General features: G+C 30.9%; 1 protein-coding gene across 1 annotated transcript; it reads right to left on the minus strand.

The window, feature by feature from the left end:
- Positions 1-15,985: 15,985 nt before the first annotated feature.
- Positions 15,986-16,869, minus strand: LOC120081854 (MLP-like protein 328). Its single transcript, XM_039037029.1, has 2 exons — positions 16,665-16,869; positions 15,986-16,504 (listed from the first exon to the last, which is right to left on the minus strand). The coding sequence occupies exons 1-2, from the start codon at positions 16,855-16,857 to the stop codon at positions 16,242-16,244; spliced, it is 456 nt and encodes a 151-aa protein (XP_038892957.1). The 5' UTR covers positions 16,858-16,869; the 3' UTR covers positions 15,986-16,241.
- Between the last annotated feature and the right edge of the window lie 2,135 nt (positions 16,870-19,004).

Genomic DNA, 19,004 nt, shown 5'->3' on the forward strand with positions numbered 1-19,004 from the left:
TGTTGTTCACTATGGATAGTAACAACCTTGCGTCAACCAAGTTCATGTGATTGTTTTGTAGTATTGCTTCATTCGTCCATTAGGGATACTCGGGAGGGTAGTCTAAGGACAGGATCTAAACTTGGAAAGATTAGGTCAGAATCTAGGCTTGGGAGAGTTAGATTAGAACACATAATGCAAGAGATAGGAGCTTAGGAATGAGCATTGTTTGCTATTAACCCATCACATGCATCTTAGAAATAGGATACGATTGAGTGCGGTCACCGCAGCGTTGTGTGCATTTTGCATCATCAAATAGGAAAAGAGTAAAGACTTAAGAATAAGCTCTATGGACACTTTTACATTCAACACATGCATCTTAAACTTAGGAGCACCGCATTTGCATTGGAAAATGATTTTCTGTGCATGAGTGTAGCATGAACGCATTGGCTTGCGTTGACTAGGGTTGTCCTCGCAGTCACTCTTAAGGGTTGCAATGAAATCATCTCCGCATTTATCTATTTTTCCATACATTTATTTCATGTCAAGGTTTGTCGTATCTCTATCTTTCATGCATATTCTCATTGCGTTGTCTGTTAGATAGGAGTAGGAGTAGGATTAACGTAACAACATCCCCTCCATTCTTTTATTTAACCCGTCGCATGCACATCACCACAATCATATAGCTACAAGTCCCTGTGTTCGACCTTGGATTACTCGAGAAACTTGCATTTGCATTATACTTGGCGTGAGCGCAAGAAAACCTGTGGCAGGACGCATGTTCATCGCATACATTTGTTAACGCATTATCATTTCAACGCATGACCATCGATGCATGACTATCAACGCATATCTTAGGAACATCTATCGCATACCGCATCCACGGGATTTTGGTTGTCGAGTAAAATTGACTTCTAATTTCCCGCCATTACTAACCCAAAGTACTTAATGCTTTTGGACGCAATATTATATATTTTTACTATCGTAATCCTGCATTGTTTTATGACTTTGCACTGTAATAACATGCATTTCTGCCCGTTATCAACAAGCACCCGGCTATACGATAGTCACCTACTATCTCCCACTTACTTGTCGTTCTACACAATCGTCCTTTCCTCATTCCTCTGCCAATTCCATCAAATTCCACTCTTTGGATTCTCACTCCGAGAATACCAAGGGATTCAAGTAGTGGTATCGTCCTCGGTTGCTATTTGTTCGTGCACTGCCGTTCGTGTAGACGATCGTGCTATTAGACAATTGATTGCTAGGCAATTTGGACCGTAGAGGAGTCGCTTTCGCTTGTTTAAGTTCGTGTGGAGATAGTCTTTAATTGGTAGGTTTACTCAATCCATTGTTTTTTATTTGTCAAAGCATGCCTATAATTTATGTTAAAATAGATGTTTTATTAAAATGTGTGTGTGGTAATAAGGTCACAATGAAATAGAAAAGATCCGAACGCACTCATGGATACTCTTGTTTAAGAGTTCCTTCAATTCCATGTTCTATCATATAGTCTTGGAATCTTAAGTTCATATACTCTCAATTTCGATCAATCAAAGTGATTTTATTGTTTTACCTAACAAGTTTTCAACTCTAGTTTTATACTCTTTGAACTTTTCAAGAGTTCCAAACTTATATTGCATTAAGTAGAGATGTTCAAATCTTGAATAATCATCTACGAAAGAAATGAAGTATTCGTGATATTCATCAAACTATAGAGGTCTGAATGTACCCTTCTATAGACAAGAGTTTTGCCTTCAAATCATGAGTCACATATTGGTAAATGATTTTCTTCTAACTCGATTAGAAGTCTATTCTTAACCAATCTCTCAATCCTATTTAGATTATGTGACCTAATTTTAGATGTCAAACATGGGCATTTCTTTAGGATAAATCTTGTCTTTTGGTATTTGTTGTTGCTATTTTAAATAATTAAGTATTTAGAATCGCTTTAGTTATTTATGATCTTAGTACATACCAGTTACTTGTATAACTGAACAAACATCAATACCATTTTTAAAAATAAAGCTTTATTGTTTGAAAATGATAAAGAGTAGTTTTGTTCAATCAAACAAGAAATAGAAATTATGTTCCTCTTAATTTTAAAAACTATATACACATTATCTAATAATATATATTGTTTTTTGTTGTAAAATAACTTGACTCTCCTAACAGCAACAATAGAGGCAACCTCCTCAGATCTGACCTTCATGATCATCTCTCCAGCCTCCAATTGACTCTAGGAACTAATTTTTGTAAAGAATAACAAACACAGTAGTGGCCCTTGAATCAATTATCTGGGAAGAATCATCATTCTCACCAAACAAGTTTACAAAATAAGTAAATCATATTTACCTTCTTTGGTTTTCTTCTTGTCGGCCAAGTACTTTGAGCAGTTCCTCTTTCAATGCCCATCATGGTTGCAATGGAAACAATTTCCTTTTGCAGCTTGGTTTTCTTGCCCTTTTTGGCTGTAGTATGGGCAACTTTATTGTCCTTTCCACCCTTCTTCCTCTTTAAATTTTTAGTACTAGAGGAAGAGAATCCAGGCTTAGTTCCAGAGGTCTAACATTTGTGGAACTTTTTGTTAGAGGTGACAACATTTGCCTACCCTTCCAATCCTTTGATTTTCAATAGAGACTACTAAGTCTAGAGTTCATTAAGGAGGGTGGTAAGGTTGTAGTCAATTTTGTTCATAACAATATTGCTACGGAATATAAGAAAACTCTTCGAAAGAGTCTCTAAAATAAAGCTGACTTGACTGGACTCTTCTAAAGGGATCGAATCTCAAACGAAAGCGATTAAACATGTTCCTCTCAACTTCGATTTAAAAACTACAGAATTACAGAAAAGGAAAAACGATAGTTAAGCATGCTTTTTCTATTGGAAGAGAAAGTTACCAAGGAAAGAATAATTAATTACCCTTGAAGATTTTTTCTTCAAATAGTTTTTTCCACAACAAGCTTTCTCCATATGAATCATTCTCCCATTGCATGAATTGGTTGAACACCACCTAAAGGACTTCCCCACTATTCTCTTGGTAATGATTAGTTGATGGAACCTTTTAGGATAGTACTGGGAAAAAACTTACAGAGAAGAATTAGTTCTCTATAAACTTATGTGAGAGAGAATTTTTGAAATAGAGGTATCTTTACTTCAGATTTTTCTCCAACCCTTAGTAATTATAGACTGCGCATATAAAGGAGAGAGAAACTTCCTCTCTCCACTCCCCTCACTCCTTTGCAAATGTAGGAGAGTTTTAGTTTATTTAATTAAATAAATTATATAAATATTAATTAACAAATTAATTAATTAATATAAAAATTTCATATATTAAACTAAATATGCATGATTTATATGCATATCTCTCTCATAATCTATAATTTTAATATGAATCTCATTCACTATTTTAACCTCTAGTTTTAGTATGAATCTCATTCATATTATTTGAATCTCATTCAAATAATTCTCATATTATAAAATTTAATTTTGAATTTGATTCAAAATCAACTTTATATTAGAATGTATCTACATATATTATATTAATTATATCTCATACATTTAATGCACATTCTCTTTATTTAATTTGAACAATTCAAATTCCTTCAAAACTTTATTTGTATTTTTATATAAATCTAAATTTACTTCTATAAGTTGTTTTTTCAACAAAATCTTTATTAATTTAATATTTTGTTCTATATCACATATTAACATTGTCACGATATTATCCATCAATCCCAAAGTACAATGATCCATATATATGCAAATAATATAAATATATTTTTCATAAATAAGTTTCAAAACACTAAAAATATGAATACTAAATTTACCTTGTAAATGTCTCAAAGAATTAGAAAATTTTAGTTAAAAACTATCCTATCAATTTTCAATAATAAATATAAATATTAAAAATACATAAATTAGTTTACAACAGGTTTATGCATAATATATCTTACAAAACAAAATAATAATAATAATAAATAATTTAATTGGCATATATATATATTGAAAATACATAATATTATTAGTAGGAAATAGAAAACAAGATTTTAATTTTCAAAAGTTAAAATTGTAAATATAATTTGAAGAAAATGAAAATACACAATCTAATTTGAAGAAGAAAAAATGAAAAACCTAATCTAATATGTAACAAACTTGAATACAAAATCTAATATTTTAACTAAAAAAAACAAATTTTCTACCTTCATTCTATCATTGTATTTTTTGCCAAGACAATTGTAGATTTTATATACTTGTAAACAAGCTTGAATAAAAAGTTTGAAACGGACTTGAATAAAAAATGTGATCTTTTAACAAAAAGAAAAGGTTAATCTTTTTTCTTCCTTTCATCGTTGGACTTTTCAAAACAATTGTTGATTTTCTATATTTTGAAACAAACGTAGACATAAAATCTAATATTCTTACTAAAAAAAAAAAGAAAAATCATTTTTTTTATCTTCATTTCATTGTTGGACTTTTTGTTTTTTTTTTTTTTTTTTTTGTCTTTTATAGTAGAATTAGTTCTTGACTTAAATAGAGAATCTAATTATACTTAATTTTATTTAAGAGTTTAAGAACTTATTAGAATTTTTTTAAAGTTCAAAGAACAAAAATTGAAAGTTTAAGAGAATTGATACACTTCTAAAATTAAAGTTTGATAAATGAAAGTCATACCGTAATAATAAGGTCTAGACTCAAGTCTCAATAACGAGAACAAAAGTTGTTTTTTTCCCCAAAAAAAAGCTCTAAATTGTGCTATGGACTCAAAAAAACACAATCAAGATTTTTTTTCAAAAAAAATACACATACATAAATTAACCTAGTTATAGTCTGGTCTCAACAAATAATGCAATAAAAAGAAAATACATAAACCCAATCTAATGCGTGTTCTATACTAAATGAAAAACATTGAGACCTTCAACTTCAAAGTAAGGTCTCAACATAAATCTCATATGAAAAAATCAAAATTAAATAGATAGCTCCAATAACAAGAATGTGAAAGGTTAAGAAAAAATAAGAAGAAAGTAAAAAAAAGGGCAAAATGGAGAAAAAGTGAGAAAAAGAATGTGAAAATACCTTGCTTAATTCATTAGAGCTCTGTATAAGAACCTCTGTGAAGATGATACGTAATTAAAAGGTGGTGAGAGAAAGAAAACAAGGTGGTGGCTAATTATATACTTAGGGATAAGAGTAATGATTATAGTTTTACATATATAGTAGGAAATCTTGAAAACCCATGGTTTCAATGAGAATGGAGATGCCTTGAATGGAGGAATTTTAGGATGCGGGGTATCTTTGGATGTATGACTATTTTAAAATTACCGCAATACAAACAAAGAAATCAAGATGCCCATGCGGGGGTAATCTAAGATTACCATGAAATAAACAACCCCTAAGTATCAAAATAATACTTGAAAAATAATCTATGTAGAAGAGCTCTTTGTTCTGATACCAATTATAGAAACGATGTGGTAACCTAGAAAGGATAGTTAAACTTTTTCCAAACGTGGGCCCGATTAAGCAAATTAACAAACATTTTGCTAATGAGTAATTTAAACAAAAATTTCATTCAACTAATTTTTACTATGAATTAAACCAAGAAATATAAGAATCACATTTTAAAGCACCCCATTTAATTCTAATAAAAAGATCAATAATGGATGTAAAAAATTAAGAACATTAAAAACTACCAATCGAAATAAACAAATATGATCTATTAAATTCTAGTAACCTTGCAATTAATTTCTATATAATAACAAATTAATTGCAAAAATAAATAGGTAAAGGATGACAGAGAAAATGAAACAGTGACTGTATGGTGTTTTGGCACAACTTGGCCTACATCCACTTCTCAGGTTCCTCTTAGATGCTTCACTAGAAGTCTTTGACTCTTTCGACCACATAGAGCCGAACCGTTACAAGTTCTTTTTCTGGGAGCAAGAACAAAACCCGATCCTTTCTACAGTTGAGGATCAAATCACTACAATGGCTTCGTTTGAGATTGTTTAGCTTTTAAAATAATTGTTATCAATTTTGCTTTGAGAATAATCAGCTTTAAAATTAAGTAAATTAGTGTTGGGTAAATTTCAAATTTGAAAATGAAAAAACAATTTACAGTGTATGATAAATAAATACTAAATTGTTACTTAATTGTAATGACAAAGTATACAAATTATTATTTTAAACACTTTTACAATACTTAATAAATATTTATTCTGTATAATAAAATATTAGGAGAAATCATTATTATAATATATAATATCCAACCAAATGTTTTTCAATTATAATAAATATATATAATAAGAAAATAAAAGTGAATGAACCATTGAAGATCCTTGAGTGGAAATGGGGATTGGACCCAAATCCTAATTTTTACAGCACTTGTAATTTTTACAGAATCAAATAGAATATTATGTATTTAAAATAAAATTACAACATGCTTATGACAAAAAATAAGAGAAAGAGAGAAATAGGAGACTTGCCCTTGAAGAACTTTTCTTCTTGTAAGATTTCTCCTCTACAAAATGGTCACGAAGTCGAAACCCTAATTTAACCCAAATGGCCACCACCAGTAGGAGTCCTATGAGTTATTTGGGATAAAAACCACACGAGTTTTGTGGGCTCTGTGATTTTTGGTGAGGAAAAAATTAAATTAAAGAGGAGAAGAGAAATTTAGAATATGGGAATTTTTCAGAAAACTTCACTGTCTATTTCTTTGTCAAATAAAGAAGAAGAAAAGATCTCATAAATGATGCAACCACCCACATAGTACGTGGATTGAGAGAGAATAGGGGAGAGACTTCCCTCCCTTAATTTCAAAATTAAAAATTAAATAAATTTAATGTCAATTTAATAACAAACTTATTATATGTAACCCATAGATTCATTCTTATAACTATTTTTAAACACATCTCTACTAAGATTATAGTTCCAAAATCAATCATACTTTTAGGCCACATTTGTTTCTAATGAAAAAAGAAAGTCCACCTTCAATAGCAGTGAACTGATTACTTGAAAGGTCTAGGTATTTCAAGGAAGTCAAATTCTGAAAAGTCGTAGGAATTAAACCGTTTAAGTCATTTGCAAACAAGTCTAGAAGTTAAATTCTAGAAAGAAAGGAAGAATAATTCAACAAGAAACCCAAAGAGAAATGGAATTGTTGAAGGTTACAGTCATTCAGTTGTAAGGACAATAACAAGGGAAGAGAACTTCAAAATTCGCATAACCCTTTCGAGAAATGTGATGATTATATACACATTTCGCGCATCTTTCTTTTAAAAGACGACTAATTTCCTGTACAACAAATCTAGTTGAAGTTATCTATCAAAACAATGATAATATTGACATTTAATTTATTTAGAATGACTTACATCCCATTTTTCACTCAATTGTTCATATCAGTGGACGTCGTTCGTTAACGAATGACGTCCACTGATCTTGCTCTATATGAGAATATTGTTGGGCAGAAAATTGCAAGACCGAAGGTTCGTCCTTAAATGGAAGTATGAACTTTTGAGTCAATGTGGTCTTGAAAGTCTGAAACTTCCTAGATGCAGACATGAATATACTATATTTCGACTTAGAGTCCACATCGAACGACATCTGCACAGTGAAAAAAATAGTTAAACAATAAACTAATAAACTACTATGCACATGAATTAAAATTTTAGAAAACATACCGCTACACAATAAAAAAGTTTATCTTTTAAATGGTTTGGAACTTTTTTCCAAGAATTATACGTTATAGATTTTTGTTGTCAAACACAAACTCCCATATAACTTTGCATCTTCTTTGCTCCAAATTCAATCGGTTGTCCATGTTCATTATAATCAATGGTCAACCATTGTCCAAATGTTCTTATTTGTGCCAACTCAGACATTGTAGTTGGGCCACGTGGAATACTTATTCTGCTATGTTTTTGTGGGATCATATTTCTATCATCCTTACTGCTACTTGCTGAATTTTTCATGTCAATCTGCAAAAAATAAAAAAAATAAAAAACATTACTCACACAAAAAACATATAATCTTAATATTTAAATACATATGACCATAGTAAATGACATACCATGTTTAATACATTATTTATCAACTCATCTACCCTCATAATTATTTCTAATGTATGTGGATGTTGTATCATCAATCTCAATGGATGTATCAACATTGGGCATTCTTTGCATACCTCCATAACCACACTCTTTAGCATATTTTCTATTTCATCTTCATAAAAATCATCCTCAATTGTTTGTTGTGGAGATGTTAAAACAATTGCCAACCCGAATTTGCAGGGTCTTTTACATAGAAGACTTGTCTTTCTTGGGAGGCTAAAATAAATGGGTCTGATTTATGTCCAATACAATTGAGGTCCAGAATAGTAAACCCAAACTCGTCTGTTTTGACTCCAGTTCTATTCTCAACCAAATTACATTTGAATAAAATAAATGATAATCCATGATAATCAAGCTCCCATATTTAGTATTACACCATAAAAGGACATATCTGACATGGGCTTTTGTCCTTAGCATTAGAGACTTGCATTGTGGTAGCCATTATACCAACTCCACTATTTTGAACTCTTCTAACATCATCGTGATTCTTTGTATGATAGTAGTAACCATCAACCACATAACCTGAATATTTTGCCACAGTTGGACAAGGTCCATTAGCTATCCATCTTAAAGAAGGCGATATGAAATTTTTGGAAACTTTGAGAGCTAGTGCAACCTACGATATATTTTATAATATTTTAGTAGTTAACATTTAATTATACATCAAATAGTAGGTCTCCAGAGATTACCCGTGTGGACAACCACTAACTGAATGTACGATTATGCTATTCTTTAAGCCACTTTCTACTTTTATTTTTACTAGAATTGAGCTTAGACAAAATATCCATATGTTGCCTATTATAAATGACAAAGTTAGTAGATTATGGAATAATCAAGTGACCTAAAATGAAAATAAGATGGAGATCTACATACTTGATGTAAGGAAGCACATCATTTACATTTTGAATGACATAAAGATGAGCTTGATCCAACTCATCCTTACTCAGTCTGATAAAAGAAGCAACTGACAATACTCTATCAATGTTTGAGTTCGCTTTCTTTGTTGATGAGTTTAGCCCAATAGAATTAACACCATATTCAAAATCAGAACAAAACTCTATAGTCTCTTCGACAATATAATTTTCTCCAATACATCCTTCTAGTTGATTTCTATTTCGTACATAAATTTTCAACACTTTCATGTATCGTTCAAAAGGATACATCTACCTCAAATAAACAGGTCTACAAAACTCAACTTTTCTTACGAGATGTACTACAAGTGTACCATTGTTGTGAAGAATGATGGTAGAAAATACTTCTCAAAGAGACATAGAGTGACAACGATATCCTCTTGCATACCCTTTGACTGAGATGAATCGATCGCCTTGCAACATATAGTGAGTAATTGCAAGTCTTACATGTTTGGATAAAATATCACGAATTGCTATAGGTAATAATTGTTGCATAAGAACGTGATGGTCATGCGACTTAAGTCCGTAAAGTTTCAAATCTATGAACGACACTAAACTTTGAATGTTCAATGAATAGCCTTCAGGTACTTTAATTTTTTATAGTACCTTACAAAAGCTCAATTTCTTAGCTCATGTTAATGTATAACATGCAGGAGGTAAAACGACTTTTTTCTCTCCTACTTGAGGGACTAACTCTGATCTAATGTTCAGTTTCACCAAATCTAATCAAGTTTTTATTCCATCCTTAGTTTTACCAGGAATATCAAACAATGTGCAAATAAGATTTGCACATACATTCTTTTCAATGTGCATCACATCTAAGCAATACCGTATGTCAAGATACTTCCAGTATTCTAACTCAAAAAATAATAGATTTTTTCTTCCAATAAGTTGAAGGGCTATCTCCACTGTTCTTTTCATTGATAGTTTTCTTACCAAATGAATATTGATACTTACTTGTTTCTACAAGAATTTCTTCCCCACTCAATGGTTCTAGAGCAAATTCTAATTCTTGTGCACCATTAAAAGCTTTCTTTTGTTTCCTATATGGATGATGGCGTGGTAGAAACTTGCGATGCTCAAGATATGTCATCTTCTTCCTTTTTGGTAGATAAGTGGATGAAGTTTTTCTCCACAAATTGGACATGCATGATATCCTCTAGCCGTACAACCACCCAAGTTACCATACGCAGGAAAATCATTAATGGTCCATAATAAAATAGCTTTAAGCATGGAATGTTCTTCAGATGCATCGTAACATTCTACCCCATCTTTCCAAAGTTTTTTTCAAATCATTTACTAACAGCTAAATAAACATCTATGTCATTTTCCGGTTGTTTAGAACCATATATTAGTACAATCAACATAAAAAATTTTCGCTTCATGCATAACTATGGAGGTAGATTGTACGTCACTAACATCACTGACCAACCACTATATCTACTACTAAGATCTCCATGTGGATTTATCCCATCTTTCAAAAGAGCAAGACGAAGATTTCTAGGTTCTGACCCAAACTCTGACCACAAATTGTCTATCTTTTTCCACGATAGGGCAGCTCTGGGATGTTTTAATAAACTATATGTTTCTTTTTTTTTTAGCATGCCACGTCAATAAACTTGTTGTTTATTTACTTCGAAACATTCTTTCAAATCTTGGAATTGAGGAGAAATACCATGACTTTTGTTGGGATATTCTTAGCCCTTTCCTTTAATTTTTTTTAAGCTTCCATCTTGATGTACCACAAATGGGGCATACATTTGCATTAGAGAGTTCTTTTCTAAACAAGCAACAATCGTTGTTACATTCATGAATCTTCTCGTACTTCATTCCAAGAGTACCAAACATCTTTTTTGCTTCATCAGTAGAAGTTGGAATTTCATTAGGACTAGGTAATATATCATGAATTAATTCCAACAACTCAGTGAAACTCTTATCGCTCCATCCAAATTTCAAGACTACCAACCAAGTATATATTCTTCAACTAATTTAATTCCAACATTTCAAAATTTCAATAAGCTTAATTATTAAAATAAAAATAAAATGAATTAAATAAATTTAAATTACTAAATTGAAAATTCATATGAAAATAAAAGTATACCTTTCCAAGCAAACAACTTAAACAATCCACAAACTTGAAGAGATCTAAACCAGAGCTTGAAGATTGGAATGCCGGCGAGCATCGGACTTTGCGAACGGAGTTGAGATGGCAGATCTGACAAACGGTGAGCTAACCATGATGCCAGCGACCCACCTCTACGACCGGAACCAACGAAAGCCCATGTGCTGACGACAAACCCAAAGCCCACCGATCTGACAAATCGAAACCCCATGAAAGCCCACGCACCGACGAAGAACATTACAAGAAAGCCCACACGAACAATCGGACAACCCATGGCTGGCAAAGAACACTCCGACGGAAACAAACTGAAAACGACCGGAGAACACCCACGACAATGACCCACCACCGGAAGAAGCCCACAACGACGGAGATCTAAGGAAAACCAGTGACGACAACCCACGGGAACACCCACGCGCCGATGAAAACAAATCGAAAACCCACGAATACCGATGACGACAACCCACGAACTGAAGGCAATCAACCAGTTGAGAGAGGAGAGGGTTATGTTTGGTAAAGTGAAGAGAGCATCACCGAGAGGGTTAGCTTTAGTAAAGTGAGGTGAAAGGATTGAGCTGAGAGAAGAGGAAAATGGATTTTTAATAAAGTTAAAAAAAAATGAGAGGCCTTTAATGTCGGTTTTAAACCGACATTGTAGGCCATCTTCAATGTTGGTTTAAAACCGAAATTATACATCCGAGACCACTATTTTCAACCGACATTTGAAGCCCAAATTTGTTGTAGTGACATGAACAAATCAGGATCACTTTGTTTGTAGCACTTTACAACAAATTATAATAACTATAGTGGGTTGCATCCGATAGTGTTATCAGAATAAGAAATCCATCCTTATTCGTATAATATAGATCATTTTGGCTATTTACTCGAATTTGATCAATCTTGGTCTCTACACAAAGTTCAAGTATTCATATAATAGTCATAAATCTTAGTTTATTGGATTTAGTCTTTATAAGTGCAATTTAAAAATTTAAGAACAACTTTATTGAATAAATGTTGAATAACATTTTTATTGATAATAGAAAATACATAACTTTACAAACTGCAAGTTTTAGGATATGCAAACCAGAAAATACTTAACTTTACAAACTGCAAGTTTTGAGGACATGCAAACCAACACAAAGGAGCCAAAGCGAACCCTTCAAATCGCAAGGCCAAGAGACAACACGAGTACGACCCGTAGGATAGACGTCTCATAGGGATGACCTCCGTGCAACCAACGATTCCTCCTCTACCAAATAAAATAGATAACAACATACCACGAGACACGCCAAAGCTTCCTCTTAACCCCTTTACCTATACCTACTTAACACAACCATCTTAACTTCACATCCCACTCAACTGCTCTATGAGAGGAAGCCATCAGACTCAGATCTCCCATTCCAAACCTTTCTCCCAACTCACACTAAAAGAATAGATGATCCCTTAACTCCAATCAACCCTCACATAACAAACAAGCAAACGACACAGAAGGATTACATCTTCCCAACCAATCCTTAGTACCCAACCTATTCTTCACAGCTAACTAAGCATAAAAAGAATGCCTTAGTTCTCTCTAGACCAGATAAGATGAAACCATGGCACCCTAAGATGCCCAGGACGCAAAACCTCCAAGCATTTGCAACTAAAGATTGTCCATTACCCCATAACCCACACCCAATGATCCTCACGACCCAAATTAGGACTAACCCCCTAAATCAGATACCATAACTCAATCAGCTCCTAAGAAATGCACGATCACCTCGAAGTCTCATCGTCAGATAGAACATCAAACAGATGAACCTCTTTAATGCTCGTCGTATCATAAATCACCTACTCCTAAAAAATGAAGACATATTAGAAAAAATCATTTGGTGAAAATTTTTTAGTTTTGCTCTATGATTTTAGGGGTACTCTGAACTAAGGTTTTATGTTATTTGAATTATAATTATTTTGTTGAATTTCTTTATTTTATAAAATGGTTTGGTTCTTTTTGCTTAAGCTGTAAAGAGTTTACTTTAAAATTTATATATGCACAAAGTAACAACCTATTGGGTTGTATGTCCTAAAACTCGCAATTTGTAAAGTTAAACATATTCTATTATCAATAAAGATGTTAGTTATGATGGAACACGAGACATATGCAGCGGAATTAAGATCTAATTATACTCTAATTGCTTTTAATTAAAAGGAAACTAGCATGGAAATAAATGAAAAAACAGTAAATTAATAGGATAGAATACCTTTGTAGCTCCCGAAAACCGCTTTTCCTCGCTGAATCTCGACCCGAACTCTTCCAGACCACCATTAGAGTTGACCTACTATCCTCTAGACTCAGAACTGGGTTATGAGACCCGGTGAATAAAGAAAATCGAGAAAGAGAAAGAGATGGAAAGAAGATGGAATTTGGGTAGGGTTTGGGTTTTTTTTTCAGCCCAATTTTGAAAATTGGCAAAATATCAAAAAACCTTTTTCATCCAAATTGAAATCCAATTTATAGAAAAAAAACCATGCAACAATTGCATGAAATAAATTCATAAAAACCCAATACCTAGAATCCACTAAGTGGGCTTAATGTCTCTACTATAAGCCAACACCTAGCCCACTATTTTGTTGGTGGAATTATCCAACAAAAGTTTGGATTTTCCCACCAACTTTAGTCAAAGGGCAAAATAGTCATTTTGTCAAAGTCAAACTTTGACCAAAAAGTCAACATTTTGACTTTTTATGATTTTTTCCGTGTTGATTAATTTTGACCTCCCGAGTATGAATCCACATTTATTTCTCGAAATTCAAATCACATTTGAATATAAGGTCAGTCAAAATTTGACTTTTCAAAGTCAAAAGTCAACTCTTTGACTTTTTACATCTTTGACCATTTCCATTATTTCCGAACTTTCGAATATGAACATATTCATATTTTTTATATTTAAATCACATTTAAATATTAAAGCTGTATCTCTAAATTGAAACCCGACCACTATATCACATATACTTGTCAGTTTCTCTCTCTTCACCTAATTCGAACAATTTGAATTATTCTATTATACTGTTATAAGTTTATTTCATATGAGCTAGTAGGGAAACCTAACGGATCTTAGATCATAGGCTCCAACAATCCGAGATTAACCGGTAAATGTTCAAATTGAAATTAGAGTTTGAATTTGAATAGTTCAAAATTCAAATTAGGGTTTGAATAATTATATTTGATATAATTAAAAGTTAATTTATTGAACTTAAATGAAATTAGAGTGTTTATAATATTTAAATAATGATTTAAATATTAATTATATAAATAAGATTCATGATTAAAATTGGGTGTGTGATTAATTTAATATTTGATATTAAATTATCTAATTAATTAAAAATCAAATTAAACTTCAATTTCAATTCAACTTAAGGAATTGAATTTTGATGTTTTAGATTAATTAAATCACATTTTAGTTAATTTTGGTATTAATTGAAATTTTAAATTGAAAAATACAAAAATTTGAAAACTTGGTTTGAGTGGGTTTTTCCAACATTTACACTAAGTCTGAGGTGTTCTTCCCAAATTTATACACAAATCTCACTTCTTCATGAAGTTGTTGTTGGCATTGAGCTGAGTTTTAGTATTTACATGGACTTTGTAAATAAAGGCTCTAAAATTGGAAATTGTTCGCCAGAGAATTTATGAGTTCTTGAGAAGACTGTTGCAGAAATTCATCTTCACCTCACACAAATACCCTTCACAAATTCACTCTAATGGAAATTCCACCACTCAAATTCAAGGCTAAGAATAGTAGAGAAGATTTCTTGGTGGTTCACTGAAAAATTGGAGTTGAAATCACATGAAGAGCAACTTGGATTTGGGAGGATTCATCAAAAGTACGTTCATAAGAAACCCTCCTTTGATTTTCTATCAAAGCATACTTTTAGAACTCAAATTAAATGTAATTAGAGTGCTTATTGATTCTGTTTACTTCCATTGCATGCTAGTAATCTAATCACAACCTTGTTAGTAATCTTAGAGAGTCGGGTCATTACAGTCATACTTGAAGTGAATTTGGAATAGATATTGATATATTACTAAGACACCAATATTATAATTTGAATTTAATTTAGAATTGATATAATTGATATACTGTTTTTTGATAAGGTAATTGATATAGTGTTGATACACCAATTTAAACTTGAAACGTATTTAAAATGAGCGTTGATATACTACTGATACACTAGTGATATATTTGAAATAATTTTTTAATGTCTTACTATTGATACACCACTATTAAATTTTTAATGAATTATGAACGAGTATTGATAAACTGGCCAGTGTAACACCTAGTGTTGTATTTTAAACAAATAATTATATACTATTGATACACTAACAATATACTTTAAATACATTTTCAATTACACTTATATAAAATTGAAATATTAAATGTTATACTCTAAATATATCATCTTGAAATATATTTTATATTTGGTATATCAACAATCGTGAACGAGATTCCAACTCACATACACAATATTTCATTTTAGTAATTTTACCAATTTTATGATGAAATAACATACCAAAAGTAAATAAAAAAAAATCTACAATTTAAAAATTAAGGCAAATTTCATTTGGACAATATGTTATCCGTACATATTACCTGACCACGAAACCCATCCTTGGAGCAGTCAAACTGTCAGAGGCAATAAACAATGTGTGGATTTATTTATTTATTATATTGTTTTAATAAGTGAAAGAAGTTGATTAGTAAAAGTTATGGATCTGTGTGAGAATTACATGTTTATTTAATCCACAAATATATTCCACATTTTGTAAACTAAAGAAATATTTGATTTGTATGCTAGGAGAAAAACAAAAAGTAGGCAAAAACTTGGAATCATATTTAGATAATACATATAATATATTTTAAGTAATATAATAATCGATCTTCAACAATTTTACATGTGGATGACCATTATTGACTTACATGTGATAAAAGACTTAGAGATACACCATAGAATAGTAATATTAAGCTTATTGGTGTGATCCGTTCATAAAGATCACTTAAAAATAAAAATACAACTTTGACACACATAATCCGTAATATCATAAAGATAGAGCAGGAAGCTCGTAGTGAAATATCACAAAGCTTGTCATTTAAGGTGAGATTCAACGTCTTTGATAATGCCATCCATGATTTTGATGTATTTGTAGGGATTAGGACCGTCGTCGTCGAGTTTCTTATATTCCAAGGTTATAATAGCCAAACAATGGTTGGGACCTTTTGGCACAAATTGATAACTTGGTGTAAAAATTTCGTAGTGATTAAATGGATCTCCGTCTAATCCAACCAGAACTGTTTTTAGATTCTCATCGTCGAATTCTACTCGCTCTTTGAAGACTTCAACTTTGCCATCTTAACATAAATAAAAAAAAAAAATAAAAGGAAAAATGGGTGATTGTTTAGAAGAAGGCGAACACTCATTCAAAAAAATATAGAAACCAAAATGGATTGAAACCAAAATTATAACTACTGAAATAAGAACGATTAGTTGTTCTCTCGTTTATGTACGTACCGGCATGGTAATTCCAACTTTTGGTAGAACCATGACCATGAGTGTCCCAATCACCATCATGAACATCAACTTGTTTAATGAATTTTGGAGAAATAATTGGGAAATGAAAAAGTTGATCTTTGAAGATTTTGTAGCATTTTTCAGCAGATGCATTGATTTCTACTTCACTCACAAGCTTCCCAGGAAGAGACATGGTTTCGATAGATTGCTTACAACAATGCCCATTGGCTTCCCCTTTTTATACGAAGCTCCCGTGAATAATTTTACATTATTCAATTTGATTATTATGTCTTATGATGTATAGAGATAGATGCATCTTTTGAATGTTCTTTCAAAATTATTTCCATTCATTTCAAATAATGTTACACATCATTCTAAATAAAATATGAGTAATTAAAAAATATATATGGAGGAGTTGCATATATGACAATATAACACGAAGTAATAGTAAAGTTAACACGTGCAATTTAAAATTGTTGGAAATGCGACCAAAGTCCCACATTAGTTAGATAAGAGGAGGATCATGGGTATATAAGTGAGGATGACTATCTTCATTGATATGAGGCATTTTGGGTTGAAACAAAAAACAAAGTCATGCGGGTTTATACCCAAAGTGGATAGTTTAAGGGTCTTGTCCTTATCAAAAATGATTTTAAATAAGGCACAATTTAACTTCTATAATGTTTATTACTGAATGATCACCGATCTAATAATATTGTTTATTAACAATATACATAAATATAGTTGATAAATGATAAGCATCGATTAAGCTTTAAAAACTAAAGTGGTTGAACCCTTTAGCTTTTTTCAAAATGATTTATTTTTAAAATCAAACGTTTGAAAAGTTAAACCAAACATAGTTTTAGTTTGTCGGTAATAGATTTGATATAAATTGTCTATCAATGATAATCCCAAAATGTTAAAAAAAATCTCATTCGTAATTATTTGTTTATGTGATACATTTGCAAATATGACCAACCATGTTTGCTATCCATTACAACTATATCCAAAAAATATAGTATATTCTTTTCTTTTCTTCTTTAGTTTAACTCGATGGGTGGAGTGAAAATTTGAATCTCTAACTACTAATCGATGGTATATGTCTTAACTAATTCAACTATGTTTATGTTAATATAATTAATTAAATCTTTCTTAATAGTTCAAACATATGATGAAAGAAGTTTTTAGCATAGTTAACTATAGGAATGAATTGTACAAGTGTTAATCAACAAATTAAATGATAAAAAAAATAGTTAATTAGACATATTGTTGTTTTCATTGGATTCTTGTTACAACAAAGGGAAGAAATTGAAAAAAAGAAACTTTTATCCTAATTGTTTTTTTCTTTTCAATGTGTGAATTGGAGAGTCGAATCAATCATTTTGAGATTGAAAACAAAATTTTTGTATCATTTAAGCTATGCTCTTTTTGACCGTTATCAATAATTTTTAATACCAAATAGATGGGATAAAGTAAGTTCTACAAATGAGATAAAATAAGATGTGAAAATAATTAACTGTTTGGATTACACTTCATTAATTAAACTATGAAGTCAATTATTCTATAGGTATTAAGCTTATTATGTAATTCCAAATATTACTCAATAATATTGTGAAAAAGATACATCGCTCTGTAATTATTGATCAATATTTAGAACTATATAACAATTTTTAATACCTAAAACAATAATAATTTATATCAAAACAAAGATTATTGCTTTCTTTAATTTTATCGCCTAACAAATATTATTGCATCTATAATTCGACAAGATAAAATTAATTCGGGCACACATATATATTTAAAAAATAAGATTAGGACTTTGAAAAGATTAGAGAAAATCTACAAATATATAGACCTAGTTTAATATGGGATTGCTTTTGGCAGAGACAAAAGCAATTTTATGAAAATTTTAACCGTTTTATACATTTGGCAAAATTCATTAGAGAAATTATTTAAAAATGGTAAAACTATTGAAAATATTTACAAAATATAGTAAAATTTTGAAACTATGAATGATAGACATTGACAGACATTGATAGACTCCTATCAGTGTCTAACAATATCACTGAGAGATATTAGACTATCAGTGTCTATCAGTATATAGCATTGATAGTTCTAAAATTTTGTTATGTTTTATAAATATTTTGATTCATTTTTCTATATATAAAAATAGTTCAATTCATTATTCCTCAAGTTTGTTAAATTCAAAGTTTAGTTTCTGTTTACCTACAAAATCACCAACTTACAAGCTTTTAAAAGTAATTTTTCAAAACTATCCTATTCTCTAATTAATCGTTTGAAGTTACAATGACATCCTTTTATATAATTTGAAACTTTTAA

Source organism: Benincasa hispida, chromosome 7 (assembly GCF_009727055.1).
Source record: "Benincasa hispida cultivar B227 chromosome 7, ASM972705v1, whole genome shotgun sequence".
In the NCBI taxonomy this organism is placed as follows: Eukaryota; Viridiplantae; Streptophyta; class Magnoliopsida; order Cucurbitales; family Cucurbitaceae; genus Benincasa; species Benincasa hispida.